The following is a 27,732-nucleotide window of genomic DNA, read 5'->3' as shown; positions in this document are numbered from 1 at the left end:
TCATAGCAGTTTTAGAATTTCAATAAAACATTTACAATGCTGAACTTTCAAAATCACATGTCGTGGAGACATGTAAGGATCAGACCAACGCAGAGTATCAAAATGCAAGCTGTATTAAATTGGTTGCTATTGATTAACATACAGACTGCTGGTGGCAGTAGTTGATCAAAGAGCCACACACATTATCGACAAATTTCAGATTTACAAGGTAAACAGGACCAAAACAGTTACGAATTATACACAGCACTACATAACATCAGAATTTCAGCTGGATAGAAAAAAGTCCAATGGAATATTAAAACTTACGAGTCTATCCAACACTCAAAAATAAAATTAGCTCCAAAGGCAACAGAAATGTGCTGAACAGCTTCATAAGGACATACATGCTTTAGAGGTATTTCTCATCTACTGCAACTATAAAGTGAGCTTAACGTACACAGTTAAGTAATAAACATCGCACTAGGGACCTTTAAGATAGTGGGTGTGTAGTGTTTTCCAGACCAAACATCCCACAGCTCCTTGACAAGCCACGATCATTCAGCATTCACATCCAACTAGAGATCAACTACCAGGTACAACTAATGCTTGGGGACTGGTTTGCAGCAAGTTAGCCATCAACCTTATCCTGAGTTCAGACAACATGACACGAGGGTCTGTACATCAATCCTCTTTATGAAGGATCACCGTGGGTCGCATTTCATGAAGCTGCTTGAGAAGAATTTCATAGACACCCGAAAAAACCCTCTGCACCTCAAAGGTGATGTTGCTGAGTGAGGTCAACTTTTGGGGATTTTTAAATTCAACAAGTTGCAGAACTTCTCTCGAATGCAATAGTGCATCGGATCTTTTGCACACGACCGTCGCAGTCTTCAGGTGGAAAGTAGTGGCTTTTTTGCGTGCATTTCCGTTCAAGGGTACCGTAGCTTTTCTCTTCTGGGACGTCTTTGATTCTTGCAGAAACTGAAGAAAGGACACCTCAAATCCCATGGGCTTGAATGAACTCAGTGGTGTATTTTGACCAGAGGCATCTTCCTGTGCCATGGTGGTACTGGAGGACGTGGAGTCAGAGTTTAAGTCCACATAACTGACTGCAGAACTCCTTGCGGTTCTTAGTCTGGTCACCCTTTTAGGTCCTAAGGACTTGTTTGATTCCCTCTCTCCCTTGCGTGGACGTCCTCTCCGTCTCTTAACTACCACAGATATCTCCGAGCAAGTGTCTGTAGAAGGCTTTGAGTCGGACAGATCGGCATCCTCTGTGCTTTCTTTCTCAGAAGTAGGCTTGGAGAACTCGGACTCACTCTGGCCAGGCTCAGCGACTTCCTCGTTCTCAGTCGTCTCGATGGAGCTCTCCTCTGAATTATCTGTGTCGTCGCTTCTGGAAGCGATGCGCTTGTATCTGGATCGGGGTATCCTTTTACAGTATATGAAGTTGCTCCTCTGTTCTTCTAGATACTGTTTTGGGAGTCCATGCTGAAGATAATGTTTCATTATATTCCGCTCTGAACTGGTAACCGTTTCGCAACCCTTTATCATACAAGCATACTGCAGTTGCAAGCGTTTGGTGCACATGGCAGAGGCTTCTTCTTGCGTTTTCAAAATGGGTTTCCCATATTTGGTCCAGTTATTTTTATTGACTTTTTTCTTTTTAACAACTCCCTTCTTAACGGGTTTCTTGTTAGTTTCCCTGTTCTCTTTCTCAACCACATCAATTTCATACTTCCTGGGACGACCGAGTTTAACCCCACTCTTTCCTTCTCGAGGGTTCATGAGCAGCCGTTTGTACACATCTTGATGTTTCTTCATAGTGTGACGCAGTAGATTTGACCGTGTGCTGTATGCACATTCACATCCTTCCAACGGGCATCTGAACATCCCCTCTATGGGGTCAACTTTTGAGAGCTCAATTTGTTTATGCTCTTGATCCACATGGTTGATATATTTCCAGAAAGCAGTGAAGGTCTCTGAGCAGTTCGGCTGATCGCACTGAAACCTGCCCAGGTTGATACTGCACATCATGGCACCTGCTTTCTCAAGGGTTAATTTGTGGAGCTGAAGGTAGTGCTGGAGCAAGTCTGGAACTGACTGAAAAATGCAAGAGCAGTCTTTGACTTGACACCTGAACTCATCCACCTCCTTGATGTCCATGTCTAGCTTTTCATCGCTTTCTTCACTTCTATCCTTGTCCTCGGCCTCATCTTCATTCTGTTCTTCTTGACCGCTAACCTCAAATTTAGGCAAAGCAGATTGGTGCACAGCTTTATAATGTAGGATCAAATTGTGTTGAATTGTAAAAGCTGCCACACAGCCCTGGTGAACACAACGGTAAGGTCTGTACGGGCTAAAAATGTCATCGGACTCAGATTTTCTCTCTTTCGTTTTTTTGGGAGATTCTTTCGGCTTTGCCACTCGAGGCTTGCTGGGAGTTTTGGGCTTTTTGTCGAAGGACTGATTTTGTGTTTGTACTGGTGCTGAAGGCTTCTGGGTAAAAGAGGCAATGGGCAGAATCTCTTTTAATGGGGACACATGGGTCGGACCAGAATCTGGGGACTTTGTGGAAAACCATCCTTTTGCATTCTGATCCATCCTTGGAGTCACTGAAGAACAGCCAGACACAATCACTGATGGCTGTATTGGCATCTGATTTTGCGGAGTTACCGGAGGAGTTTCCATGGCAAGACTTTTGCTTTGAGAAACAAAAGACGATTTCTGGACAAGCGATGGAGTGATGCACCGTGATGTTTTGACATTCTCTTTTTTAATGGAGCCTGAAGCACTTTTAACACGTTTCTGCTGTTGACATGCATCCACAAGTTTAGTGTTTTTAACTGAACTGGGGTTATCTGGCACTGGACAAGGGCTTCCCCTAGCACTCTCTGGGAGCCTGTGATTGGACTGAGACTTCATTTTCATCTTCTTTATATCTTCCTGTGAAAAGTTGTGAACTGTCAAATAATGTGCTTTGAGGTTGGAGTTGCGTGTGAAGGACTTGGAACATTTCTGACAGCTGAAAGGGGCAACATTAAACTGGTCTTTCATTTGAGTAAGCATGTCATCTGTGTAATTGTGCAGCTTGACAAGGTGTTTAAAAAGAGCATCTTTTGTCATGGCACTGTAATTACAACCATTTGCGTCACATGCAAATGGTTTCGCATAACTTGGTAACTTAATTTGTAAATCTTTGGACTCTGGCTTATTAAGCGGTTCATCATTCACCACAGGACTATCCACAGTTCTGGTGACTTCACTGATTTCTCGGTCTAGGTCAAGCTTCTCAAGAGCTTTTTGGATTTCCAACACTTCATCGTCTCTGGTTATGGGTGTATGGTTGGGCTGATCATTGCCAACACTTCCCGAAAACACGGATGAAATCGTGTGAATTAGGCCATCATCTGGGCTAATGTCATCCAATTGTGAAACCGCATCGACAGGGCCTTCGGCTGTGTTTCCGGCAAGTAGCTGCTCACTTTGAGATTCATTCTGATTAAGGTTTGAGATACGCTGTGGATCCCCACTGACGGGACTTGCAACAGACATTTGTGAGCAGGAACTGTCAACACTCGATCCACGAGGCATGCTGCTTTTTTTGTGAAGGTCTCCAGCTAATATCTGTTCACGCAGTCTTTCTTTGACACTCTTTTCAGACCCAAGGTTTTGAGCAAGACTTGCCATGGCTGCCAGGAGTCCATCATTTGATAGGTCACTTGCATTGCTGTTGGGTGTTTTTTCCTTGATTTCTTTCATTTTGTTTGAAGTTTCAGTTTGATGAATTTGACTGACATGATCTGAAAAACCACTGTTCAGGCTGGACGTAGATTGGTCATCAGCCAACAACTGAGAGAGAAGAGGATCACTGACACTCTCATTAAACAGTGGTTCAGACATCTCAGAATAACCTGTAACTTTTAGCTGATGTTTGACACTAGCAGTGTGCTGTATGACACTAGTTTCTGAAATACGACTGCTCTGAGTATATGGATCACATGGGATTGAAACTGTCTGCTGTTCTTGTCCAGAGCTCACACACAGATTTGACGGGCTTTGCTTCAATACCCCTCCCGTTTGTTTGTCATTGCTAGCGTAGGTGCCATTGGCTTGGGGAAAAGTAACATTTGGGAATAATTTTGGATCAAGGGGTCCCTTAGGCTGTGTCAGGTTCACATATGAAGACGATGTTGGGTGAGGTGAGTTAAGAAGATCAAGAAATGAGCTGGGGAGGTCTGCTGTCAGGTCAGTTTCATCAAATGGCTTGCAATGAACCCGCTTAGATAAATGTCCTCCCAGAGATTTGGGACTCTGGAATTCTCTATAACACCTGCGGCAAATGAACTTGCCATCTTTAATGATGGCAGGCCATTTTGTTCTGCTGCTTCGCTTAACTCTTTTTTTGCCCCCATCATTTGACACATTTCCAGTGTTACTCTGAGAACTTGGAGAACTCACGTTTGATGGAGGAATTTCATTGTTAGGAAGCGGTAAACCTACAGCTGTCTCTCCAGATCTTTCCAACTTCACCACTGCAGAGAACAATCCGTTGTTTGTTTGCTGCAGATAGTCTGCTGGAGAATCCCTGGGAACTGAATTGTTCAAATTGTCAGTGTAAGAGGACAACACAGACATTTGAGCAGATCCCAGATTTGTCTCTGCTACAGAATTAATGGGCGCATTAGGGCTCATGACTTGCTGAGGAGGAATGAGATCGCAGAGTGAATGCAGACTGCCACCTGAGGTGCCATTGAGTGTTTGAGCACTGTCTGCTTGAGCAGGTGCTGGGTTAACATTAGGATTATTATTTGGTTGTAGAGTAGTATAGCTCATTACTCTCTGCTGCGCACCATCACTAGAAGCTGCATTCAGGTGAGGAAAATGACTGCTAGGAAGAGCGTTCATGTTTTGGGTCACTGACTGAGAATGACATGTCTGTTGCTGGAGTACTGAATTGTTCCTGGGGTCCCACAAATGGTCTGCTGCCATCTGAGGCTGATTTGTGCCGTTTCCAAGATGAGAGAGAACAATAGGATCTAATATATTGTCCATTTCATTGGTACGGATATGCCCTGGGGAAGCGGTGACATGAGAGGAAACAGAAGGATAGTTGGGGTTCGTACAGTTGCTTGTGTAGGGAGCAGGCTGGACGAGGGGATTCTGTGTCTGGACACCGGGCCCAGGGACTCTTTGGCCCAGCTGGATTTGTGGTTTGACAACTGTATTGCGGCTTCCATTTACAGAAACAGATCTGATTTTGGATTTGACCCCCACATTTTTCTTCCTTGCTAGCTTCCACTGCGTGTAAAAATCGGGATGAACAGCCCTCATGTGCTTAGTAACACTTCTGTAAGAGCTATAGTCTCGCGTACATGATTCATGTGGGCATTTGTGTCTCTCTTTGTCTTGGATAATGTCAGTGTCGACCGGTCTCACTGATTTGTTCTCCAATACTTGCCCATTATTAGGTACGGAAGCTATTAGTGGGGGAAGCGTCTGAGAAACAGGAGGAAGCATCTGACCCAACGAGACAAGTGGTGTTGCATTGTGGGAGGCCGGTGTTGGAGTTGTCATGTCACTGCTATACAGGCTCTGATATGATGCCTGAACTGGAGGCAAAGGGTTGGGATTATACTGCCGAAATAGTTCATTGCTATTGTTGTATAATGGAGCAGCACCTGAATCAACGGTCTGCAGCTGACCGTCAGCTGGTGGGACAGGCAGAAAGTCCTCTAATACACTCTTGTATGAAGATGTAGATGGCATGGGATCTGAATCACTCATCAAGGTCTTCAGAAGAGATTCCTCTGGTCTTGGCTGATTTAGGTGAGGCATGTGAGGGCCCACGGCTGACAGGTGGTCATTGATCTGGGGGATAGGCTGATGGATGTGTTGTTGTTCAGGTTTACTTGTCCCAGGATTGACACACTCTTGATCAGAAACCGTAAAAGCACTACTTAGCATATTTTCAACAGAATGCTTTATCACCATGCCAGATGGACCATCCACCTGAGAGTCTGTGCTATTGTCATTCAAGTGGGTGACAGAGAGCGAGCCAGGGTTAGCACAGCCCTGATCAATTAGATTGGAGTGGTCTGGATGAGGTTCTGCTGGTTGAATACTTTGACTATCAGTCCCCTGGCCTTCCACTTTTGTGACGTGGCCCTCTGCATGGAGGTCTAACTCAGACTGTGAATGAAACACTTTACCACAGTCTGGTGCTTTGCAGGTAAATGTTTTATAATGTTGTGCCTCATGGTCATACAGTTTGTAGGTTTCATGAAAAATCTTGCCACAACCCGGAAACATACACTTAGCCTTGAAGACCGGATGGTCTTTCTTATGTACAATAAGTTCGGTATTGGAGTCAAAGCTGGCTTTACAATTTAGCTGTATGCAAATGTATGGTTTGGTGCCACAGTGCATCTGGAGGTGATCGTTCAGGTGATCAACACTGACAAATTGACGACGGCAATACTGGCACACCACTTTTGTGCTCTGCATTTCAAGGAATCGCTTTGCTTCTTCGTTGTCACCATGATCCTTCACATGGGCAACCAGATTACGGAAATATTTAAAACCCCTCCTGCAGCTATGGACTGGACAAATATTCCCTTCACATGAGACATTGGCATCTCCATTGCTAAGTTTGTTGTACTGCCCACTACAGTTATTTTTTGTCTTGGTCTTACGGACCTGATTTTCACTGCTTTTAGCTTTCAGGGCAGCTATGACAGGAGCCGCTGTTTTAGGGTTGGCTAACTGCTTGCTAGTCTTCATCGCAGCGAGACGCTCTTTGCATGAAAGCTTCACATGAGATGCAACATGTGGTTCAAGAGTCTCTCTGGTTTCGAATGTCTCTGTACATATCGGGCAGGTGTAGCATCCATCTTTGAAGTGAGTCTGCGCATGACGCACTATCCGGTGACCAAGAAACTCCTTATCACATAAAACACAGTACTGCATGTAAGCTTGCCAATTTCTAAACCTAGCTGAGACAAAACCTTTTTCTCTTAACTTTTTCAACTCTTTGTTCTTCTGTCTCTGATCTTCTATTTCATTTAGTTCATTTGTTGCATCCACAAAACGCTGGGAGACTTCCTTGAACTCCTCACTAAATATGCTGGTATCTCCGCCTAATCCCTCCGGTTCACCGTCGTTCAGTTCATCAATGGAGGACACAATGGAGGCCTCCTCGCCCATAAGACCTAAACAGTGGCGTTTTAATGCCTTCCAGTTCCAGAACTCAGGATCAAAAGGCCACTGGGTTTTGAGGACTAAAAGGAGCTCACAGCGCAGAGAGTTCGGTACTGGTAGATCTTCCTCATCTAGCTTCTGGTCTGGCTCATTGTAAAGAGTTTCAACAGCATAGTAGGAGTCCACCGTTGGCTCCAGGAGAAACTCTGTCAGCTGGCAGGCTCTTTTGACCTCCAGGTCTGAGGGTAAGAGGCAGGAAATGGTTTTGCAGACAGTGGCCTTGGTGTTCCCTTCGCACGACTCCAACCGCAGAGCTCGTATACAGAGCTCAACACAAGTCGAAAGTCCAGCTTTGTCCATCTGGTGATATGGATAAGGAATAATTAGTACTTAGTATTTGTTAAAAACTAACTGCATGAAGTGAGAAAAAGAGCAGGCTCACCTCTGACTGAATGACTTTAATGAAAAAGAGCAGGTGGAACACAGTCTTAGACAGAAATGAGATCTGACGGCATCTGTCCAAAAAGCCTTGCTCTGAAGTCTCTAATCGTTTGAGCAGTTTCCCCCAGAACAGAGTCAACTCCCTGCCAGAGAACACATGACATCTGTCAAACTATTTAGAAATGAAAAATAACACGTTAAATTACCACTTGTTCAAAGATATTTATCTTAGCTGCAGCAAACTGTTAATCGTCATTTCTTAACTCTACACCAATTATTCTGGCATTGGTAACATTTGTGACTTGCCAAGCACAGTAGGAGTCCTCTTGAAGAATCTGACTGGTCAAAAAACCAGAACACAACGTAAACGCAGCTTTCTCATCACCGTCAGCCTCAAGGTTGCAGATCATCTCTAAAGCATCACGACAGTCCACTCTTGAGAGCTGAAAGGGTAGGGAAAGAGACCACTGATGTTGTCTGTCTACTGAAATATGAAAATGTAGGCCTATTTCCAAATGGCTTAAGACAACAACCAAGCTTGAATTCACACCATTTAAATATGTTGCAGTTAGAGTTAAGCTTTAGAATACAGTATTTAATATATACTCAATCTGAACAGAAGTGGTGAGATGCAGACATAGAAGCATATATTCTCAGTAAACCGTCCAGTGTCTTACCTCTTCCATTACAACGTCCTGTGGAGCAGCAGTGCACAAACACACCAGGTACATCTGTCTGAAGTGTCCCTTCTCCTCAAACTCCGAGAGCTCAGCACAGGCCTTGGCCAGCGACGCAGCCTGATCTACACAGCTCTCTTTGATCAAGTGCTTCAATCGCATCCGCAGCAGTGCTGGGCCTTCCACAGCCAGGAACTCACGCACTAGAGAGAAAACACTTTTCAATGCTATGCTAATGCATTTTCAATGCTAACTCTACTAAAATCTCAGTTCTGTTGTCAGGTCATATTTCATTTATAGGTTCTGGAGAACATCTGAGGATAACAAGCAGCACCTTTCTCTTGCGGTGGCATGTTGTTGGTGAGAATGCCCTGCAGTGTGGGATTGCTCCAGACGCCTTGCTCTCGTGCGATGCTGGAGAGAATCATCAGATTGTTGATTTCCTTCTCCTGGACCAGAGGATGGACAACCTACAGGGACATGACAGCACACAATATAAAACAACCTGCACTGCAAACGGCATGCCTCTTATTTGTTGTTTACTATCAAGTTATGGACTAGGGACATCTTTAGAACTAATGCTGTCCATTACTGTAGAATAGTGTTGTGAAAAGTGCCGATGTTGGTACCAGCCAGTAAAGTAATTAAAAAAAAAATTGACAATACCAGCATTTCCCGCGCTGTTGTGTGGATTCTCAAACAGCTCTTTTGATTACTTTTTAGGCACCGACTGAATATTTTGTAATAACTTCAGATTGTGATCTAATGAGGGTTTTGGTCATATACTGTTGCTGAAATATGTTATTTGTAGCCTTTAATATTAAGCTAATCACTACACCTGCTTAGCATTCTCATGTAAAAACTATTTTTATAACGTCTTGACAGATTAGTCTCCATTGGTATTACTGGCACTGCTCTGTCTTGGTTTAGTTCATATCTATCTGGACGCAGTCAGCGTATTCAATTAAAAGGTTTTAGTTCAAGAATATCTACAGTCACCACTGGTGTTCCCCAAGGTTCTGTTTTGGGCCCGCTTCTCTTCATTATATATATATATATATATATGCTCCCTCTTGATAATATTTTAAGGAAATATGGTATTAATTTTCACTGTTATGCGGATGACACCCAACTTTACTGTCTGCCAAACCTACCTGTTCTTTTCCTCCGCCATCTTTGTCAAGCTGTTTAGCTGAAATTAAAGACTGGCTTTCAGCGAACTTCTTGAAATTAAATGGCAATAAAACTGAGGCTCTGCTTGTTGGCACTAGTTCTGTTGTGTCTAAATCTAATTGTTTCTCTTTACACATTGATAATACTGCAATCTGTCCTTCCTCTCAGGTTAAAAGTTTGGGTGTCATCATGTATAGCACACTATCTTTTAAAGCTCAGATTAATAATAATCACACGGATTGCATACTTCCATTTGCCCAATATTAATCGTCTACGTCCATTCCTTTCAAATAATAATACTGCAGTTCTCATTCACGCACTAGTCACCTCACGTATAGACTACTGCAATGATCTTCTCACAGGTAACTGCTACATAAGCTTCAATTGGTTCAGAATTCTGCAGCTCGTGTTCTCTCTAGAACACCTTATACTGATCACATTTCTCCGGTTCTCCAGCAATTGCACTGGCTTCCAGTAAAATATAGAGTTGAATTCAAAATCTTGCTACTCACTTATAAGGCACTTCATAATCTTGCACCACAATACCTTACTCAATTTCTCCAGGTTTATACTCCTTCACGTGCACTTAGATCTTCATCTTCAATTTCTCTTGTGGTACCTCGGATTCGACTTACTACTATGGGTGCCAGATCTTTTGCTCATGTTGCCCCCCGCCTATGGAACTCCCCTTCCCCTCGATGTTCGCAATAGTGATTGCTTGTTGACTTTTACAAAGCGTCTTAAGACATATCTTTTTATACAGGCTTTTTTATAACATTTTTTATTGAGACTTAAATCCACTTTATATGTTTGTTTGTTGTTTGTTTTGTCTTATGTAGTGACCTGTATATTGCTTGTAAGGTGACCTTGGGTGTTCTGAAAGGCGCCATGAAATAAAATGCATTATTATTATTATTATTATTATTATTATTATTATTATTAGCCCTAAGACTCTAAGAACTTAAGCCTGGTAAACTTACCTGGACAGATGACCTGAACCTGTCCCACAATGCATCTGGGATATTCCGGGGCAGAGAAAGCAGCAACTCTGCACAACTCCTACAGAAAGAAAAGCACCAAATACTCAAATTAAACTCAAATAAAGTAAAACTGAACAGAAAAAGAGGATCAGCTTTGTGAATTACTAGCACACTTAAGTGCACACTTACAGTGAGAGCCTGTCGAGCAGGACTGGCACCTCTTCACACCGGGTGGAAAGGTACGGGGACGCCTGTGCAAAGCTCATCAGTGCAGTGACGTAGACGTCCAGAACTGATAACGGCTCGTCCTCAATCCTCCACAGACTCACAGACTCCACCAGCGTCTGCAACCAGCACAAACACCCATGACAACATTTACAAAAGTGACAGAGATGATCAATCATGAAAACGTGATCATTTGACATAAAATAAATAAATAAAAGATTTGGTTAAGTGCAAGACTTGCTGTACCAATCTGTAATAAACATGACATTATAATGAGAATACTAGTGTAAGACTGTTGTGAATTATCTTAGTTAGCACGGCCAATAATACATCTCTCATAAGTAATTTAAAGCAGACATTTGATAATTCATGTCTTTCACACAGAAGCGTACGGGAGTTTTTTTGCTGTTGTTTACATGTTTTAAATTAATCACATTTTAAATCTCAAAAACCACACTGATGTGCTGAGCCATCACAACCAAACTGAAAACCCTACTGTGCATGGGGTTTGTTGCAGCTGCAATTGTTGCAGGAACTGTTCTTTAAAATATTAGTTCACTACAGAAAAACTGAGCCATGGTTTCTTTTAGATGAGACTCTTATTGCTCGTGTAGAGCTCTTTGAAGCTACACTGAAACTGAAATTTGGACCTTCAGCTCATCACTGACCATTTCATATTGGAATTATCATCAAAACATATTTGATTTCTGCAACTTGAACAACTCTGGATAAATAAATACAGTCCAGCATAAAGCACAATTTTCAGTAACAGTGTCGCGTGCACACAGAACACAGAGTTTCCTTTTGTGTAATGAAATCAGTGTCAACACACTACATCTTTTCCACTGCAGGAAACACAGAAGCTGCATCTGAAGTGGCATTAGATGTATTTACACAGACTCTCTGATGAAGATGAGGGGACATTAATGCATTTACACATAAAATGCATCTCAATTGCATAAATAATTGTATAAGATTTACATATTTTTTAAACATACAAATAAAAGTTTTTTTTTTTTTTTTTTAATGAGCGAGTCGTTTAGTCGTTCATTCAACTGATTCATTCAAAAAGGAGCCATGTGACCGTGTTAATGAATGGGCCACTGAATCATTAACTCATTCATTCAGTAACGAAACACCACGGTGTTGCTCCGAGACACTGATGTGGCTTTGATTGGAAAGATTCATCAGGGAAATTGAGCCAAACCGTAAATTATATGTAAAATACAAGTCATTTAATTATAACAACTTGTTTATTGAAACACTATTGTATAAAATCAGTGTCACATTGCAATCATGATGATGTTGATAATCAGGGAAACATCTTGGTCTTGTAATGTTGCTTACCTAAACCATGTTATATAAATATCTTTTTTCTGCCACAGAATGCATCTTTAACTTTCTGTGGGTTACATTGCGTGTGCTGTTGTGAAGTCTCAAATCATGCAGCCCTAAACACGTGAAAGATGACGGTGCACACAGACAGATGCTGTTATGTGGATATAGATTTGGTTCTGTAGAACCAGTACGTTTGACACCAATGCCATACTACAAAATGAACATCCCCAAACACAGCAGTCAGACATAAACGCGTCTCATCAGAAGTATGAGGGTCATTATATCAGACCAGACAAGGTCAAAGGTCATCAGTGTGGAGATCTTATTAGGACAAGCATGCACTGCTGCATTTACTCCTTAATCACATCATCATTTAGCAAACACTTTCATCCAAAGTGACTTAGAAATGAGTGCAATAGAAGCAATCAAACCAACAAAAGAGCAATAATATGCTGTTACAAGTTCTTCTAGAGCGTCACATGTAGAGATGTGTGTTTTTTAGCCGTTTCTTGAAGATGGTGAAGGATTGAGTTGAGCAGGTCAGATTCAGATTATTTTATTTAATGCCATGTCAGCACTCAAAGCTATTTTCATGGCAAAAATACAATTACAAAAATACAAATATCATATAAATACAATAAAAAAGAAAAGATAACAAAAAACACAGCAAGTCATATTATATAAGATTTTTTTAATTAACACATGATAAAAAAAATCCAAAACCTTTTCAGGCATAATCTCATTAAATATGTCCTTAAGTGAAGCAACTTCATAAAAGAGGATTCTGCTTGTAATAAGTCCAGGACAACCCAATAAAATGTGTTAAGTTGAGCAGGTCACTCCATCAGCAGGAAACACTTCCTGTAAGAGTCCGTGGAAGTGATTGTGTCTCTTTAGAAGGGCATTATGATCCGCTGTTCACTTCTGGAGGACACAATTCTGAACAGTGCATTTAGGTGAAGGGGTGCAGAGCCAGGGGTGGTTGTGTAGGCAAACATTAATGCCCTGAATCTGATGTGAGTGGTGTTTGGACAGACCAAGAGCTTGAGCAAGGAGTGGTTCTGAAAGAAAGGGCCTGATCTTCCTAATGTTGTATAAAACAAATCTGCAGGACGGGGCAGTTGTAATCTGAGAAATTCAGCTGATCATCAATCACAACTCTGGCGTTTCTGGCTGTCTTTGAAGGAATTATGGTTGATGTGCAGAGCTGGATGATGAAACTGTGATGAAGTGATGGGTTTGTTAAAGCCAAAAGATCATAGTCCTTTCTCCAGGAAGAAATGTCAGTTAGCCAAGCTGAGATGCGAATAGCTACCGTCGGATCATCAGGATGGAATGAGAGGTAGAGTTGAGTGTCATCAGCATAGCAGTGGTATGAAAAGCCATGTTTCTGAATGACAGAACCTAATGATGCCATGTAGACAGAGAAGAGAAGTGGTCCAAGAACTGAGCCCTGAGGCACCCCAGTAGTTAGATGTTGAGACTTGGACACCTCACCTCTCCAAGATACTTTGAAGGACCTCTCTGATAGGTAATGCTCAATAATAATTTAATAATTTAAATATTTGTATTACATTTAGGCTAATGTTTTAAATATTAATGTTTTGAAAGCCTCCAAGGAAATCATCCAGGCCTATTTGACTGTGATTAGAAGTTAAATATGAATGAAAGACAGTCTGATTTTACATCAAGTGAAATGAGTGAATAATGAAGACAGTTATGCCATTAATCATAATTACAGTATGACTAATAATGTATAAAAAAAATGTGATCATTCTGACAGCCTCATTTATAATTTATTAGTGTTTAATTAGGGAGAAACCAATATTATACACTGATATTGGATGGGTACTGGCGATATGCTAAATTTATTTTGTATCACCATTGGATCTGTGGATGAAAAACTGTATTGGTTAGTTCACCCGAAAATGGAAATGTGATGTTTATCTGCTTACCCTCAGGGCATCCCAGATGTAGGTGACTTTGTTTCTTCAGGAGAACACAAATGTAAATGTAAAGACACGAAAGGATCCGCCTGTGCAAGAAACTGAACAGTATGTCTAGACACAAACGTGCTCAGCACAGTTTAGACATTGCGTGAATCGGAGGTAAAAACTATATAAATACTGTTCAGTTTCGTGCACAGACTGATCGTTTCATCTCTTTACACCTCAATGTATCGTCACGAGCTGCAGGGTTTAATTTGTTTTGTTTGTGTATGTTTTCTTTGAGACTCAAAGATGTGATTCCCATCCACTGCCATTATAAGACTGACAGAGAGCAACGGTTTGAGTTAAAAATCTCAGTTTGTGTTCTCCTGAAGAAACAAAGTCACCTACATCTGGGATGCCCTGAGGGTAAGCAGATAAACATCAGATTATTATTTAAGGTGAAGTATCCCTTTAAACTGTAAGATTGACTTGAAAGCATCAGTTAAATGGGACAGAATATGACAAAGCAAATCCTGAATGTTTTTAGTTTGCAAAGGAGTAAAACTGGGTAAACGATAGGGGTGCGCGATAAATATCGTACGACAATTAATGCGCATCTCATCAGTAAAGCCGGTTCTCTAATCACTCATTAATTATCATACGATATTTATCGCGCACCCCTAGTAAATGATAGTTATTGTTACTCAGTCACTATCTGTAGTGAGGACAGACTGTACACTGTCTAAACTCTTTATATTTCCAGACACATAAACCTGCTGAGTGACTGAGAGCGCGTCTGACTGCTCACGGTCTACAAATGTCCCTGCTGTTTCCATCAGCATCTGAACTGTTTGAAATCTCCCCCAAATCAGTAAAACCATGAACATCTGATTATTCTCCAACAACAACCTACCAGTGCTTCACTCTTATCCTGAACTGAGACAACAGATGAAGCATGACTGTCTCACAATACACTGCCATCTACATATCACAACATCACCACAGATGTATAGCATCGCCACAGTTCATGATGATACTGAGATGCAGAAATGTGCATCACTGAGTGTGAGATTAGATGAGGACTGTCACAATAACAACTTTTTGCTGTACGATATATTGCCCAAGAAATAATTGCAATAAGCGATATTATATTCATTTTAAAGACCATTTTATGCCATTGAATATTTAATTTTATTGTAACAGCATAATAATGCAAGATGGCTTACACACTCCCAAACGACAAGAAACTTTTACTTTTTAATAATATTTGGATCATGGAAATTACGTATCAAATTATTAGATACCTTAAAAACATTGAATAACTAGCAAATAAACATTTTCTAACAAAAGGTACACAATAATGAGTTGATAAATGCACAAAGAACTTGCATGGAGATTTTTCCTTCTACAGATTTTTCCCAGACCGTCTTTTCTCTGTAACTTAAGGGAGCACAGTATTGTTGAAAATCACTGCTCAGCAGACAGATGTACGTCACATCCCTAAACAAAGCCATGTCTGCAGATAACGGTTCATGAAGAAGCATGTTTTAAACTGGGACGAGCACCTCATGAATACATGTTATGTTCAAGAAGCTGCAAAACACACAGTGGAATGAAAAATAAATAAATAAATAAAACACGGTGAGATATTAAGGGAGATATATTGCGTCAACAAAAATTATAATGTACATACATTAATTAATTGATTAAGGTCATGTAGACATATTGCGCGATAAGTGAATATATTGATTATAGAACCAGGCCTAGCAGTGTCAGATTATCATGTTAGTGTTGATGATGATGATGATGATGATGAGCAGCACTTAAGGATAAGTTATTGATAATGTGGTGCAGAGAGTGACAGATGATGGCAGTGATCAGTCATCCGTGAGGATATATAGCGCAGTTATTGATAATGCGGTGCAGAGGTGATCAGTCATTAGCGTCTGCAGCTGCTTGTTTACAGTCCTGCTCGACGCACACACGAGCTAACTGAGCCTCACCATCGACTCCGAGTGACTGAATAACCCTCTATAGGTGCACTAGTATAGCAAGGCACTATCTAAAGCAGTCTTTCATCGCATTAGTGTTGGTGTAGCCAGTGTTTGTGCGTGCAGCTGAGCAGTGCTATGCCACAGGCAGCATCACGGGACAATCTGCGCTCACCTGACAGAACTCGTAGCAATACTGTGACGCTCGCTCGTCGGGAGAGACCTGGCTGTTTTTCAGAGCCGCTGCTATGTCCTCCAGTCGCGTCGTGAGCGCGTTTAATGCGCTGGAAGGGTCGCTCCGCTCGCCGCGCTCCTGCTCGGCCTCCTCGTCCGCCATCTTCACTTCCAATTCCGCCGCGTACGCACAGCGCGTCACGTGACTCCCGACACTGTGCGTCATGACGTACTTGCTGAGTCACGTGACACTGCGCTCGGGTCAATCGTTTCTGTTGTGCAGCATTTTGTAATACAATTTAATATTCTAAACGGTGGGTTCAAAACTATTTGTACTTTTAAGTGTTATAAACTAATATCCTGCATGAAATACTGTACATTTCACAAAGGCAATTAACAAAGGTAGACAGACAGACCAATAAGAATGTATATCTTTAGATAAATTGTACAGATTGAGTTCAACTTCCTGATCCAGAAAAAATTATAAAACCAGACTGACGTACCCACAGAGGATTCAGAAGATAACAATTTATGAACAAAATTATAAATGCAACACTTTTATGTAAGACTTTTTCTATGTAAACAAAAGGCCTATTTCTCTCAAATATTGTTCACAAATCTGTTTAGACACTATCCATGGAACTGAACTGACTCACATTTCAAAGCTGGTTATGTATTCTCTATATAATCGTGTATGTGACGTATAAAAATCTTGAAACTTAAACATGGTTTCTAAAAAAATCTGTCTAAATCTGTGTTAATGAGCACTTCTCCTTGGCCGAGATAATCCATCCACCACACAGGTGTGGCATATCAAGTTGCTGATTAGACAGTGTGATTATCACACAGGTTTTCCTTAGGCTAGCCACAATAAAAGGACACTCTTAAAATGTGCCGTTTTACTGAAATGGGGGGGGGGGGGCTTCAGTATCTGGTGTGACCATCATTTGCCTTACACAGTGCAACACATCTGCTTCTCATAGAGTTGAACAGGTTGTTGATTGTGGCCAGTGGGATGTTGGTCCACTCCTCTTCGATGGCTGTGTTGCTGGATATTGGCAGGAACTGGAACACACTGTCATGCAAAGTCTGCAAAAAGTCTTAAAGAGACAGTGCACCCAAACATGATCATGTGGTCATCATTTACTCACCCTCGATTAGTTACAAACCTTTATAAGCTTCTTTCTTCTGTTATACACAAAAGACAATATTTTGAAGAATGTTTGTCTCCAATTATTTGATGGTCCCTGCTGGCTTACTTTTTTCTCTCTCTCTCTCTCTCTCTGAATACCAGTGGTGTATAAAGTACCTGAAAGTCATACTCAAGTAAAAGTACAGATATCTTACCAGAAAAGGACTTTGGTAGAACTTGAAGTCACCATTTAGAATATTACTTGAGTAAAAGTATTTGATATTTATTGTACTTAAGTATGATGAAAGTAAAAGTAAATATAAAAAAGCAAATATATAAATATAGAACTAGGTTTGAACCCACTGTGAGGCACCAATGTGTCCCTGAGCAACACACTTAACCCCTCGTTGCTCCAGAGGCGTGCAACCTCTGACATATATAGCAATTATAAGTCGCTTTGGAAAAAGGTGTAAGGTAAATGTAAAACCGCCAGTATGTGACAGCAAGTGAATGTTAATGAGTGAGTCACTGAGATTCAACCGATTAATTCAAACGACTGATTCATTCAGAAACAAAGCATTTGACCTTGTTAATGAGTGAATCACTGAATCATTTATTCAACCGATTTGTTCAAAAAGCTGATTCATTCAATAAGTAAACACTGTCCATTGCTCAGTGACGCAAAACAGTGCTGTGATCTTTGTTTGGAACTACTTTCTTTGGCAAAATTGAGCAAAAACAAGCAATATTGTATCTAAAATGTAAGTCACTCATTGCTTTACTGAACTTGTATGAAATGATTACTAAATGTGTTCATGCATCTGAAGAAAAACTTTACTCTTTGTGTGATATAGATTATATCTACATATAAAAAGCATACAGAAAAATATATGCCGTTTACAATTTAGAATGCCTGGAATATGATTTGGAGATATAGACTTGATAATGTCAGATTGCACATCATTACAATAACACTTACCATGTCATTGCAGACAATGCTGTGCAACGCACACCCCTGACTCCCCTGATTTGAGTGGAAAAGTTCAATCATCTGTGTGCGGCGCACACTTGTTTTCACATGAGCAAAAGTGTTTTTAGGAGTCTAACTTGCAAACGCCAGACCACTGATTTGTCAAACCTGCTTTCCTGCAGTCTGTGTTCTTCTGAATATTTTGTAGTAAGTAACGAATATACTTACGGGAAATGTAGTGGAGTAAAAGTAAAAGTTCCCTGAAATACAAACCCGATTCCAAAAAAGTTGGGACACTGTACAAATTGTGAGTAAAAAAGGAATGGAATAATTTACAAAACTCATAATACTTATATTTTATTCACAATAGAATATAGATAACATATCAGATGTTGAGAGTAAGACATTTTGAAATGTCATGCCAAATATTGGCTCATTTTAGGATTTCATGAGAGCTACACATTCCAAAAAAGTTGGGACAGGTAGCAATAAGAGACTCGAAAAGTTAAATGAACATATAAGGAACAGCTGGAGGACCAATTTGCAACTTATTAGGTCAACTGGCAACATGATTGGGTATAAAAAGAGTCTCTCAGAGTGACAGTGTCAGAGAAAAACTGCAAAGAGTTTGAAGTCATCATCATCATCATCATCATCATCATCATCATCATCATCATCATCTACAGTGCATAATATCATCCAAAGATTCAGAGAATCTGGAACAATCTCTGTGTGTAAGGGTCAGGGCCTGAAAACCATACTGGATGCCCATGATCTTCAGCTCTTAGACGACACTGCATCACATACAGGAATGATATTGTAATGGAAATCACAACATGGGCTCAGGAATACTTCCAGAAAACATTGTCATGAACACAATCCACCGTGTCATTCGCCGTGGTTGGCTAAAACTCTATAGGTCAAATAAGAAGACATATCTGCATGTGCATGTGTCATGGGCAGCTTACACATCTGGAAAGATGAGCTCCATCAATGCTGAAAGGTATTTCCAAGTTCTAGAACAACATATGCTCAACATTTTACATCTGAGCAACATTTGAGTCCTCGTCCAATGTCCAATGCAAAGTTTCCGGCTTAAATCTTAATTAGAATGTTAGGGGATAATGTTCTAATAATTTTATTAATAAATATTTTTAGAATGTTTTTAGAAAATGTTATCATACCTTTTAGGAAAACATTCTGGGAACTAAATAAAACTTGCCACTGAAAACATTCCCAGAACATATAATATTCTCATAACATTCGTAGAACAATAACATTCCTATCTGGGATATTGAAGTTTTTATAATGTTTCTTAAAATTTTTATCACTGATAATAATCAGAAATGTTTCTTGAGCAGTAAATCATCATATTATTCTGATTTCTGAAGATCATGTGACACTGAAGACTGGAGGAATGATGCTGAAAATACAGCGGAGCATCACAGAAATACATTACAGTTTACTATTACATTAAATAGTAATTTAAAATAGTAATAATTATTAAAAATAATTTAAATGGTAATAATAATTTTCGTTTCTCTCTAAAAGCCAGTGGTGTGAAACATCCCCCAGTCTCTGTTAACTCTTTGTTTTTGTGGTTAAAGGGGTCATCGGATGCAAAATTAACTTTTGTTGTTGTTTGAACATAAATGTGTGCTGGAAGTGTGTGTAAACATCCAACGTAATGATTAAAAAAAAAAAAAACACATACACACACATATATATATATATTAGGGCTGGGCAAGTTAACGCGTTTTTATCGCGTTAACGCATTAATTAATTAACGCCGACAATTAGTTTATCGCGCGTTAACGTACTTTTTATTTTGAAAGTCCGTTGCTCACTGCGTTTCACTACACATAGCTAGACTGTAATAAAACAACCGAATACAGTAGGCTACTGGCTGCTTGGGATGAGCTACAGCGCAAAACAGAAAATCATGTCCAGAGCCGAATTCCATCTGGTTGGAATGACTTGTATAAGCGACTCCTTCTTTTGTCTAAGTTCAATTTGTTTTGTTCTAATTCTGCAGCACTCGCTGCACTGTGCTTAAATGGCCAACAACCTTTCTGCATTTGGCCAGGACGTTGTCAAACGCGCTGTTGTGCAGAGATACTATGACAGAACACTGGAGACTGTGCGCGTTGCAGAGGGCGTGTTCAAAAAGCAGATGTCTCGCAGCAGCTATCATATTTCTTGCGCTATCTGTGCTAAGTGTGCTGACTTTATTTGAAATGTCCCACTGATGTGCAACAGGAATAAAATGTTTAGCGCACGTTTCAGCAAAATGTCTCTCTTTATCATCTCAATACAAATTTACTTAATTTTTATTTTATTTTATTTTTTTATTCTTTTATTATGTGTTTTCTTTCGCTGTCATTCTGTTGTACTGCGGATCTTCTGTCACAAAAACAAATTCATCCTCATATGTGTAAACATACCTGGCAATAAAGCTCATTCTGATTCTGATTCTGATCTGAAAATGTGAATGACCTTGTGTGTCTAAGCAACTGGCTAGGTGCAGATGAGTAAGTAAATGTAAAGTTGGAAGAATGGATAGGCTAAATGAAGTTAATTTTGTCCACTCAACCTGCATCACTGAAAGATTTTTTTGTTGTTGTTGTTTTTTGGACTGAGATTCTCAGTCTCTTAAAGGAGATTGATGTTGTTGCTCGGAAGGGGGCAGTTAAAATGTTATGATTGAGGTTCTGGACATAATTTATATATATATATATATATATATATATATATATATATATATATATATATATATATATATATATATATATATATATATATATATTTTACAAACTAAACAAAACTTTAATGTTTTATTTAATAAAACATTAATGTTTTATTTATACGTTAATGTTATATTTAATTTGATTACATTAATGTTTAAGTTGAGATTTACAAGAAATGTTAACTGCTACTAACTTTTAACTGTTGTAAAAAAGCACTTTATTTGTTTAAAGTTTTGACAAACAAAATTGTATTGCACTTTTGTTCATACAGTAGAACTTTGGAAGAATAAAATTACACAATACACTACTTTTGATTTCATTATTGAATTTTGCGCATGCTGCGATTAATCGTGATTAATCGCAGAAAATCATGCGATTAATCGCGATTAAAATATTTAATCGTTGCCCAGCACTAATATATATATATATATATATATATATATATATATATATATATATATATATATATATATATATATATATGTATATATATTATATATATATATATATATGTATATTTAATCCCTATTTTAAAATCCCATTTCCCAAATCAAGCTGTTCTGAGATTCCTGTCAGAAAGATGTAGTTCTGCACAGGCCCCTCCCACTATTGTTGATTGACAAGAGCGTCTTACCTTAGACCCGCCCTGAGTGAGCTGTCAACAGTCCACCATTGTGTCGACTCTGGTGCAGATGTAGAAAAGAACGTCTCCGATTAAGCGATTGCAATGTTTTGTTGTTGGATGTAGTAATGAACACAGCAGTCTTCATTTACTCTTAAGGTTCTATATGCATCTTTGCAAATTGCCTTTCCTAATATGTGCTAGTTAGCAAGTTTCGTGGTTAAAGTTTACAGTTTGCTCATCACTCCATGGAAGAGAGGGGTGGAGTCAGCAGAGCTCATTAGCATTTAAAGCAACATGGACTTTAACATCATGCTGTAAACAGAGCTGATTTTTACAGTGTAAAAAGGGTGTTTTTATACTACCATTGAGAAATTGTAACCAAAGTATGTTACAGACTTTTCATTAAGACCCTAAAGAATCATATCAATTATATCAAATGGATATCCGATGACCCCTTAAACTCAGGGTCAGACACTGCAGGACTGCACAGGGCCACATGAGGGCGACACTGTCAGTAGATCACGATCACGCTGAGACCTGTGACATGCTTGCTGGTTTATCCCCTTATGAATTTATTGAGTTGAACTGGATGATGACATCACTGAATCATCAATGAAACTGAAAAATTGACTGTTTGTTATCGTCCTCTTGCATTATCGACAAACAGTTTTCCTGTTTGACATTGTGAAACTGCTTTGACACAACCAGTATTGTATAAAACATTATAGAAATAAAGGTGACTTGACTTGATTTTGTCCGTCCCAGCAGTTCGTTTGGTCAGCTGAGTGTCAGCATGCACTTGAAAGTATTAAAGTTTGTTATGCTGTGCCCCTCATCATCGCAGGCTTTAAGGGGGAATTGAAGCAGTCTGACAAGTTTACATTATTTAATAAAGTGACTTCCAATGTTCTGTGACAAAAGTAACACAGAAACATCAGTACACTGCAGGGAAAGGCTCAACGCACCAGTCAGGTAATGAAGAGACAGGTATGGTAACCCAAAAAAGCCTGGACTGAATGAATAAGACATCCAGTATGTCCAAAACAAATCTCTATATGAGCGCCTTTCTCCCAGTGAACGCTTCTCATTCCAAACAGCAGAACTCCTCCCATCCTGATTTACATTCAGTTACAATCCCACTGTGTTAATAATACAGAACTGTTTTATGCACTGATGTAGAAAAAGGGAAACAAATTGACATTTGCAGACAACCCCCCCCCCCCCCAAAAAAAATCATTTTTGTTCATTTTGTTTAATGTCCATCAAAAGCATCATTCATCACCAGAGTTTACAGATTATTCTTATGATAATATGTATAAGAAAAAAACAATAAAAATGGATATGATTGTATATGATACTAGTCAGGATAAGCTCTTTTATGTCAAAGCAATCAACATTATTCGGCTAAATATAAACCTCAGATTTGTTTACAGGTTAGGCAGACGTGCAGCAAACCCCCAGAAGTTCCCAGACACCGGTGAGGAGATATAATATTAGCACGAGACTGAGCTCAGTGGAGAGTCAAGTCATTACAGTAATAATAATAATAATAATAAATATTTATTGATAGTAAACCTTCAAAATGTACATTGAGTCTGTGAAATAGTACAGTTAATCATTTAATTCAATTCAAGTTTATTTGTATAGTGCTTTTTACAATACAATATTTAGTAGTAGTTTATAAGTGGTGACTGTCAGTTTGTGCACGTATGACAGGATTAGTTCATCATCTGTAATCATCATTGTCTGCTTTAAAAGCCTCATACAGGTATGCATGTTCAAATCCACTGCTTCTTCTTCCCCAGATGTCCCCTGCCCAAAGTGTAACTGTCTGTATGCAGTCAACCTAAAGAGACTAATGGAAAAGCAAAAGCAATTACTTTATTAGTAATTCATGTATTTATACGATTTGGATTACAATATATTTTGGAACACAGGTGATGTACATACTAACATATCAAATGCTATAATAAATTCTGAAGTTATATTGGTGTTGCTATTTTTTTGTTTGGGTCTTTTATTAATGCCTTTTCAATACACTTTATTAAAAGTGAATAAATGTTTTTTTTTTCCAGCTAAATCAAACTGTCTACATCACTATGTTGTGATTGTGGTTTCCCAAACATTGTTTTCATAATGTGATGTAAACAAACAACGCTTCATACAATATTGTTTACATGTCAGACCTTTCAGTCATATTTGCATTACTCTGACTCGTTCACCAGTAGTGGTATGTAACACATTTTACATTCACCTTACCTGCTGTTAACAGGACGCTCCAGTGTTTCCGCTCGGGCATCTTTAAGAGAAAGCATCACCACATCTAACACGTCCACCTTAAATGTATGCACCATGGTGAAGCAGGACCGGGCTCCATGGTCCAGACCGGGCTCCAGACAGCAGATGGACTCTGATACGGTGGGCATCGGCGTACCCCATCCACACTTACACAACAAATTTTTTCTGAACCGGTCTTCACCCCAAACTGCTCACTATAACTTCTTCCACCTGTAATGGTATTACTGCTTGGTCCCCTCGCTGAATCAGCTAAAATGCATAAGCCATTGAATTTTAGCTAACTATTCAACCACTGAAAAGGAAGCTCATGCATTGATGTTGGCACTACAATATTTGGAAGTTTACATAGGTTCTATTAATGTCAATCATTATCAGCTGCTGTCATCATCCATCATTTTTGTCACCAATCGGAAAACACCACTTGCCAGTCATGCTGTTTTTTTTTTCTTTGCTGCTATTTTGTCAAAGACATCTTGATGGACTGGCTGTGACTTTCCAACACAGCGGATGGTTTCTGTGAAGCGGCCAATAGAAACAGTCACTAATGAGGAATCTACATAACTATGACTTTAACAGTACCCAAGACCACCCCTTTTTAAGTGGAGTGCACACCCGAGGTCGGAAGACAGCCTTCATATTAGAGGATGTCGCGATATACCGGTATTGGCGATAATCATGATATTCAAATAATGAATGATCATTATCATGTTATTCAGGGGTGTAGCAATATACTGGTCCCTGGGATATTTAAAAAAATTAATAGTAAACATATAATTATGACATAATAATCTAGCACCAGTGCCATTATGAAGTGTTAAATTTTCACGTGTGATTTGTTTCATTCCTACTCGACACCAGAGGGCACCCTCACGCAGAAAGTCCACAAGCGAGACTCATAGGAGTAATGAACATGACTTTCCAGGAAATCCCTTATATGGTATCCACAAAAACAAAGGCATCCAGCTGTCACTGTAGCTGATTAAAGTGCAGAAAGAAATATTTTGTACGATGAAAAATTACACGATTACAACAGTGTATTGTTTTTCTGTGTTCTTCAAGCCATCTCAGGTAATTTCATATGGATAATGAATATTTATTTTGCAGTGCTAATCGATAGCCTTTATCACTGTATAGAATACTATAAAATAAGAATCAATTCACAGACGGAAGTTATTGACAACATTTGATGCTATAATGCAAGCTTGGAGTAAAAATATGTAGTTATTCTCATAAGGTTATCTTACTCTGACACTGTGCTAAACTACAAACAGTTAGCATTTTAGTCTCTGTTTAGTGTAATTGTTCCTTTTGTATGATTAATCTGACTGATAGCATGATTTTTTAAAGAGATTTGTATAGATATCACAATATACCGTTATTGTGAATTTTTGAGGCCGCTATAATCGTGTAGTGAAAAATTCTGATATCATGACAGCCCTAGTCCACACCTTCCAAACATACTGAACTCTGATGTCAATCGAACCCGGGTGTGCACCAAATGTGCTAGTGTGAAAGCCCCAAACATGCATGTACCATTTTGTTGCTCTCGCTTGTTTTATTTGTATGTTCCAGATCATCCTATATCTCTGTTCACCTCGAAGTAATGTGACATATTTCATCAGCATTTACACAATATATATTATGAGGCTTGGAAGAATGAACAGGAAGAATGATACGTGACATAAATGGCAACACGTAGGATCTGCTTCTGTCTAGTACATTCGGTTAAGGATGAGTGCCATTCCCTATACTCTTAGTTAGGAAGTGTCTAGTTAGGGCATCACAGACACTGAAGACTTTTCTTTTTATTATTTGTTAGTTAGGTTGTGAGAGTTTATGTGAAAGTTAGACTTCATTTGGTTTTTTTTTTTTTTTTTTTTTTTTTTTTTTAGCGCCACCCGCATCCCTTCTTCCACTTCCTGTTTTGTGTAATTTGTCTTATGTCATATGCTGTAATTATTGTAAATACATACTTTTGTGTTATATCAATTAATTAATCAATGCTCAATAAATTCACCTGTCTATCACTTGTAGACATCTGGGCCCGGTTTCCCGATAACGCTCACTCTTAGCGCGCTAAGAAGACCTCGAAAGATATATCTTACCAAAGTTGTTTATATTCCCAAGTGTGTTCCCCGAAGTGTCCCTTAGGAAGCTCTTAGCACGCTGCCCCTTACGTCCGACGTCACAAGAGCGATGTCCCGAGTGAAGGTGTTGAATTAGTTGGCATCGATTGCTCAGGAATCGATTTTCCACTTCACGCGAAGGTGCATTACAGCGTTAAGAAAGACAACACGTTCTATGCAAATGAAATATTCCTCAAATTATTATAGTAACATTTATTTTAACATTTTAAGTTATCAGTAGAATATAGACTATAAATTTAATTATCAAATGGTCAGTAATATGTTCACACGATATGTTGTGACGGTTAGACGAACCGGGTATCCCTCGATAATCATCCACCCTCCTTATCCCGTTGTGCCTCTTGTGCCGCTTTTGAAATGGGTTTAACGACTTATAAAATTATATAATACACTTTTATATTAATGGTAAGGTACTTTACAATCAGAATTGATTGGCAAGCAGCTGCAGTTACTTATGTTTAATGCAGTATTGATTGCAATTGGTTTATGTTTTTAATAAAAAGCTACCTATCTACAATGAACAGAGAGAGAGAGAGAGTTAGATAGAGAATATGCTGGGGAAGCAACGTAAAAAAGGGCACCAAGCCTCTCGTCAGAGGAAGTTGAAGTTTTGCTGGACCTTGCCATGAGGTCAGATATCACACCCCTATTGTCCACTATAACCTGCACGTTTATGGCCGCGTATCCCTTTCGCGTTAAGTAGCCTACGCCTGATCAATCACTGATGGTTTTGTGATAGGGATGAGTGTGCGATCGACCAGAATGTAATCCACGGCATGGCGCAGAAGAGGTTGGTGACAGTGTGGACGCACCTCCACACCGAGGTCTTGATTAGGCCGTAGCCCTCTCCCACGACCTCAATGAATCTCTCTGTAGCAAAAAAAAGAAAAAAGAAAAAAGAAAGAAAAAAAAAAGTAGCGCTGGGCTTCAGGGCTTAAACAAAATTCCGCCACGTTTGCCTGGCAAGCGCAGGTCTGAGAAGGTCCAGCAGCTCCATAATGAGCTGTCTTGGGAGGCAATTTTTTTTTAAATATAGCCACGTCAGGCAAAATGTCAAAAGGGCTTAAATTTTACCGAATAAAAAAATTGACATGGACTAAATGGCTCCGCGTCCGGCTCCGTCTTTGATTCAATACAATGTTGGATCGCTGCCATAGTTGGTCGCTTACTGGACACCACCATGCTTACCCATTTATAGATCTTAGCAATTTAGAGCCAAATTGTTTGCCAGATTTTAATTATCAAAAAAATTGATTGTCAATTCGCTTTAATTAGGCTACATTACGAAAAAGCCTAGGCTAATTACCACCATATTAGTTCTGATACCACATAAAGTCAACTTCACAAATAGGCCTGTATCCATTGCGAACATAATTTATTATTTGTCTTAAAAAATAACATAAAATCATTGTTGATCCACAACATTGTCAACATACCATAGTTTGACTTGTACTGCACTGCGCTGATTTCTAAAGACTGCTGTACAGTAGCGTCTTGAGCTCAAACAACGCTAAGAGAGAGCTTACGAATGGTCCAGACCAACCTTACGAAAGTGTGACTTACAGAAGATATACTTAGCGTACGAACGTGTCGGGAATCGTGCCATAAGGTTAAGAGAGAGGTTAAGGAATAGGTTAAGAACTACTTAGCGATAAGAACGTTTTGGGGAACCGGGCCCTGGCTTTTTGATCCTTTGCATACTTG

General features: G+C 39.5%; 1 protein-coding gene across 1 annotated transcript; it reads right to left on the bottom strand.

The window, feature by feature from the left end:
- Positions 1 to 90: 90 nt before the first annotated feature.
- LOC127938254 (zinc finger protein 292) lies at positions 91 to 16,363 on the bottom strand. The gene is made up of 8 exons (XM_052534707.1): positions 16,111 to 16,363; positions 10,640 to 10,794; positions 10,451 to 10,529; positions 8,632 to 8,767; positions 8,298 to 8,500; positions 7,923 to 8,063; positions 7,622 to 7,759; positions 91 to 7,539 (listed from the first exon to the last, which is right to left on the bottom strand). Exons 1-8 carry the CDS (start codon positions 16,333 to 16,335, stop codon positions 661 to 663), a joined length of 7,956 nt encoding a protein of 2,651 aa, XP_052390667.1. The 5' UTR covers positions 16,336 to 16,363; the 3' UTR covers positions 91 to 660.
- Between the last annotated feature and the right edge of the window lie 11,369 nt (positions 16,364 to 27,732).

Source organism: Carassius gibelio, chromosome A20 (assembly GCF_023724105.1).
Source record: "Carassius gibelio isolate Cgi1373 ecotype wild population from Czech Republic chromosome A20, carGib1.2-hapl.c, whole genome shotgun sequence".
Taxonomy (NCBI): domain Eukaryota; kingdom Metazoa; phylum Chordata; class Actinopteri; order Cypriniformes; family Cyprinidae; genus Carassius; species Carassius gibelio.
This window is presented reverse-complemented; position numbering and strand designations above follow the sequence as displayed.